The following is a 4,167-nucleotide window of genomic DNA, read 5'->3' as shown; positions in this document are numbered from 1 at the left end:
GCTGTGGCTACAATGTAGCTTGCCATCGCCAGTGTGTGAATGTGTGTGTGAATGGGTGAATGACTGAATGTAGTGTAAAGCGCTTTCGGGTCCTATGGACTAGAAAAGCGCTATACAAATGCAGGCCATTTACCATTTAAACCGCCCTCCTTGAGGTCCTCAGACTCTCCCTGCCGCCTTCCTACCTCCTTCTGCTCCATTCTCCTGCTCCTCGCAGGCAAGTGCTTAGCCGGGTGGGCCCCAAGTTACGCGTAAACTGGCCTTCGCGAGGACTGGGGGTGCTCTTTACTCCGTGGGTACACTGTGACCCCTTAGTAATGGCGATGGGGTATTTCGCAACCCCAATGCACATTCGTAAGTTACGATGACAAACACTGGGGTCTCAAGGGACCCCGAAACGTCGGAGGAAACAACTCTCAACTTCAGATCATCATCATCATCAATGTCTCCTTCTCGGCAGTGTTCGCGTAAACTGGCCTAAGTGAGGACTTCGGACTCTCCCTGCTTCCCCGTACTGCGACCTCCTTCTGCTTCGTTCTCCTGCTCCTCGCAGGTGAGCGCTTTGCCGGATGGGCCTTGGGTTACGCGTAAATGGGCCTAAGTGAGGACCTCGGGCTCTCCGTTGCTCCTCGTCTTCCTTGCTCCTTCTCCATCGTTCTCCTGCGCCTCGCTAGTGAAAGAGCAGCTGCTTGGCCTGCCTATTACGCGAACACCGCCCTCCAGTTGGACCTCAGGCTCTCCGAGCCTCCTCGTCCTCCTTGCTCCCTCTACATCCTTGTCACGCTCCTTGCTAGAGTATGCTTAGGTTTGCAGAGGGTGGGTTTTGCGAAAACCGCCGTCGGTGAGGACATCGAGCTCTCCGTTGCTCCTCGTCCTCCTTGCTCCTTCTCCATCGTTCTCCTGCGCCTCGCTAGTGAAAGAGCAGCTGCTTGGCCTGCCTATTACGCGAACACCACTCTCTGTTTGGACTTCAGACACTCCTTGCCTCCTCCTCATCTATGCTCCCTTTACATCGTTCTGATGCTCCTCGCTAGCGTACACATAGGTCTGCGGAGGGCGGGTTTCGCCAACACCCCCGTCGGTGAGGACCTTGGGATCTCCGTTGCTCCCTGTCTTCCTTGCTCTCTCTCTCCATCATTCTCAAGTGCCTCGCTAGTGAAAGAGAAGCTGTTTGGCCTGCCTATTAAAATTATACAATGAAACTTGTATGTTTTGGATACTTAATAAAACAATGTATGAAAGTAATGAGAAAGTGGCCACTTTCATGAGTAAATCATGTAAGCCTTATATGATTTACTCATGAAAGTGGCCACTTTCATGAGTGATCACATATAAGTTTTTACTATTTCTTTTCCATATGGGAGACTTGCACCGCAGTGTCGGCGTTTGTTTCCCTGTTGGCCATGCTTGTTGTTGTGGTCATCTGTTGTCTTCCGGTATTTTCTCCGTAAGCAACCTTTCCTCGACCAATGAGATGAGCGGTAATCTGAATTGTCATACTCGAATTGTCATAAGTGTGCTGTCAGCTCATTGGTCACAAAGCAGGAGAGGGGCTGGGAATTATGTTTTCAAACAAAGCGTTAATTCCATTAAAAGTTATAGACTACTTTTGATTCTCACTGTATTACGGGACAAAGTGCGTCCCTTATTAGCTCAATACGGGACGTGTACTTTTGTTTCTAAATACGGGACGATTCCGTTTTTTAAGGGACGGTTGGCAACCCTACCATCGACCCACCGAGTAAATGCCTGGTATGCCCGATGGCCAGTCCAGCTACGGTCTTGCCATCAGTTAACTACGCGTGCCTAGGGTTGGCCACTCCTGCTGTAAATGTACAATTTTCTTTCATTTATAATATTCCTATTTCAATGTATTATTTGCATTAAATCTATGAACATTACCAGGAAATCACATACCAGCAATAACAACTTTTCAATATATTGTATTTTTTAAATGAGTTTAGCTGCTGCAGGCGGAGAAAACCAATGAAAGAGCGAAGTGAGTATAATAAGATTTGACAGGTTGGTTGGAACTTAGAAGAAAAGAGTGTTCTATAAACATAAATGTTTTTATAAATCCTTACATTACAGAGATGCAAAATGATTATTTCTCAAAGGATTGACAGCAAAAAGAGAAGTAGAAAGGACGAAGATCCCCAACACAAAACCACATTTGAATGCTGCTTAGCATCTTTTTGGAAATTCAGAAAGATTTAAATGAAACTGAGGATAGAAAGCCAGAGCTATTCAAATGCTTCAAACAAAGGCGGAGTCTATGCTAAAGAAAAGCTTTGACAAGTATCACAGTCCATGAGTATCTCACAGACTTGATTTTAAAAAAAGCATCATCAGGAGACCCTGAGCTTCAAAGGTTCCCCATTATCTGCTGTCAAGGTGAGTTCTGCTGTAGAAACTGATACACAGTGTGTGATGGACCGAGTTGAAAAACAGAAGAAGTCCCAGGAATTATTAGAAAAATATAGTTTCCATTTATTTAACCCCCAAAAATTATATTTACAAGCGTAATAAATGTTGAGCTCAACTCTGAGTTGGTGACCAAATTACAGGAACGCGTGCCTAATCAGATCCAGAATAGGCATTTGAATTTGTTCACAATGAAACTGATCATAACACAAGAAAGTACACCTTATTAAGAACTATATAAACTGTATAACTGAAAGTAATGCAAAGCATACAAAATATTAAAACTGATATTTATTTACACTTATTTAAAACATAATATATTCAGAAATGGGATGTTGAAAATAATTGACATGGGACAATAAAATAAAATACTCAAATAATTAAATATATTTACCCTTTAAACAGGTTTATAGGTTCAAAATAAATTTCAGATAACTTTTCAAAAACATCTCGTAGCAGGAGTCTCAAACTCACAGCCCCCGGGCCACTTCCAGCCCGCACCTCCCCTTCTTCCAGCCTGTGAATTGATGTAAAATATATAATGCAATTTTGCCCTTGAAGTTACTTTTTGGGTTTTTTCTGCAATGAAAAAAAAAATTAAGTAAGTTATCATTTAAATTTCCAAAGTAAGTGCAGTTTTTGACTAGAGCAGGGCAAAGAAACCGCAGCAGCTGAAGAAGAAATGGTAATATTAGCAGAAGAAGAAGAAGCAGAAAATGTTGCTTTCCAAACCTAAAGGAAAGTGGATGACGTAGACCGATAATTTCAAGAAAGATGGACTCTGCAGTATTTTTTGTGAGTTTGGTTGAAAAGCGACCTGCCTTATATGTAAGGAGAAACTTGCTGTACTTAAGGAATATAATCTCAAGCCATGTTTAGTCGCATGAGACTAAACACGTTGAATTGTGAGAACAACAAGGGAGATGACAGGGGAAAAAAATTGGCCAAACAGATATAAAGAAGGCTACCAAAAACTACTAGAACCTTTTCACAAAGTTTATGCCGACACTGATTTTGCCATCCAAGCAAGTTATGGGGTTAGTGAATTAATCACTAAAGTGGAAAAAGCCAGAGGGGCAGTTTCTGAAGGATTGTATGTTGCAGGGTTGCTGATATGATCCTATGTCCTGAAAAAAAGAGCTTGTTCACCAACGATGTTGTGCCGGCAAACACTGTGCCACTGTGCAGATTAATGCATTATACAAGTAATATCTTTGTAAGACTTACAAAGAGTCCAAACCTTCTTAGTTCAGTTTGGCTGTATTCAAACAAAACAGCAACTGTGAATGGAATCTTGACAAAACATACTTACAATAATGTGCGGTACCTTAAATGTTTCAGTGTAGGGGTCCAGATGGAAAACACAAGTTGTCTTGTTGTCCTCAATCAGAAAAAACAGCATTTTGTGGAACAGAAATCAGCCTCTAACTACATTAAAGCTGCTTCCTGGAATACACCTCAGTACATTTAGAGTTACAACTGTTTTCCACTGGAGGGAATCAAAGTATATTCTTTGTTGAAATGCATTGCATATAGTCACTGGAACTCCTTGAGCAAATCCTATATATAAATAGAATCTGTCTATCTACCTATCTTAAAGACACAGTGATAGGTTTGTAGCTTGAATCTATCCGCTGGAACGTTGAAGGCAATATAATTACACTGCAAAGCAAGACACAAGTAGGCAAGCTTCTTCATGTTTCTCGTGCACGGGAGAGAACCGGACAGGCACCGTTCCTTCGC

The 4,167-nt window shown here is 42.3% G+C and overlaps 1 protein-coding gene across 1 annotated transcript in view; it reads left to right on the top strand.

Moving 5' to 3' along the window:
* The first annotated feature begins 591 nt into the window (after nucleotides 1–591).
* LOC102206826 (beta-1,4 N-acetylgalactosaminyltransferase 2-like) overlaps nucleotides 592–4,167 on the top strand; it is a 48,018-nt gene continuing 44,442 nt past the window's right edge. The window contains exons 1-2 of the mRNA XM_005750858.1: nucleotides 592–1,081; nucleotides 1,709–1,811. Coding sequence (XP_005750915.1) covers nucleotides 592–1,081; nucleotides 1,709–1,811 — 593 coding nt within the window. The remainder of the gene's footprint in view (nucleotides 1,082–1,708; nucleotides 1,812–4,167) is intronic.

The sequence above is a fragment of the Pundamilia nyererei genome, unplaced genomic scaffold (assembly GCF_000239375.1).
Source record: "Pundamilia nyererei isolate P.nyererei 1_Seehausen unplaced genomic scaffold, PunNye1.0 scaffold00290, whole genome shotgun sequence".
Classification (NCBI taxonomy): Eukaryota; Metazoa; Chordata; class Actinopteri; order Cichliformes; family Cichlidae; genus Pundamilia; species Pundamilia nyererei.
The sequence above is the reverse complement of the archived record's forward strand: the minus strand, read 5'-3'. Positions and strand labels throughout refer to the sequence as shown.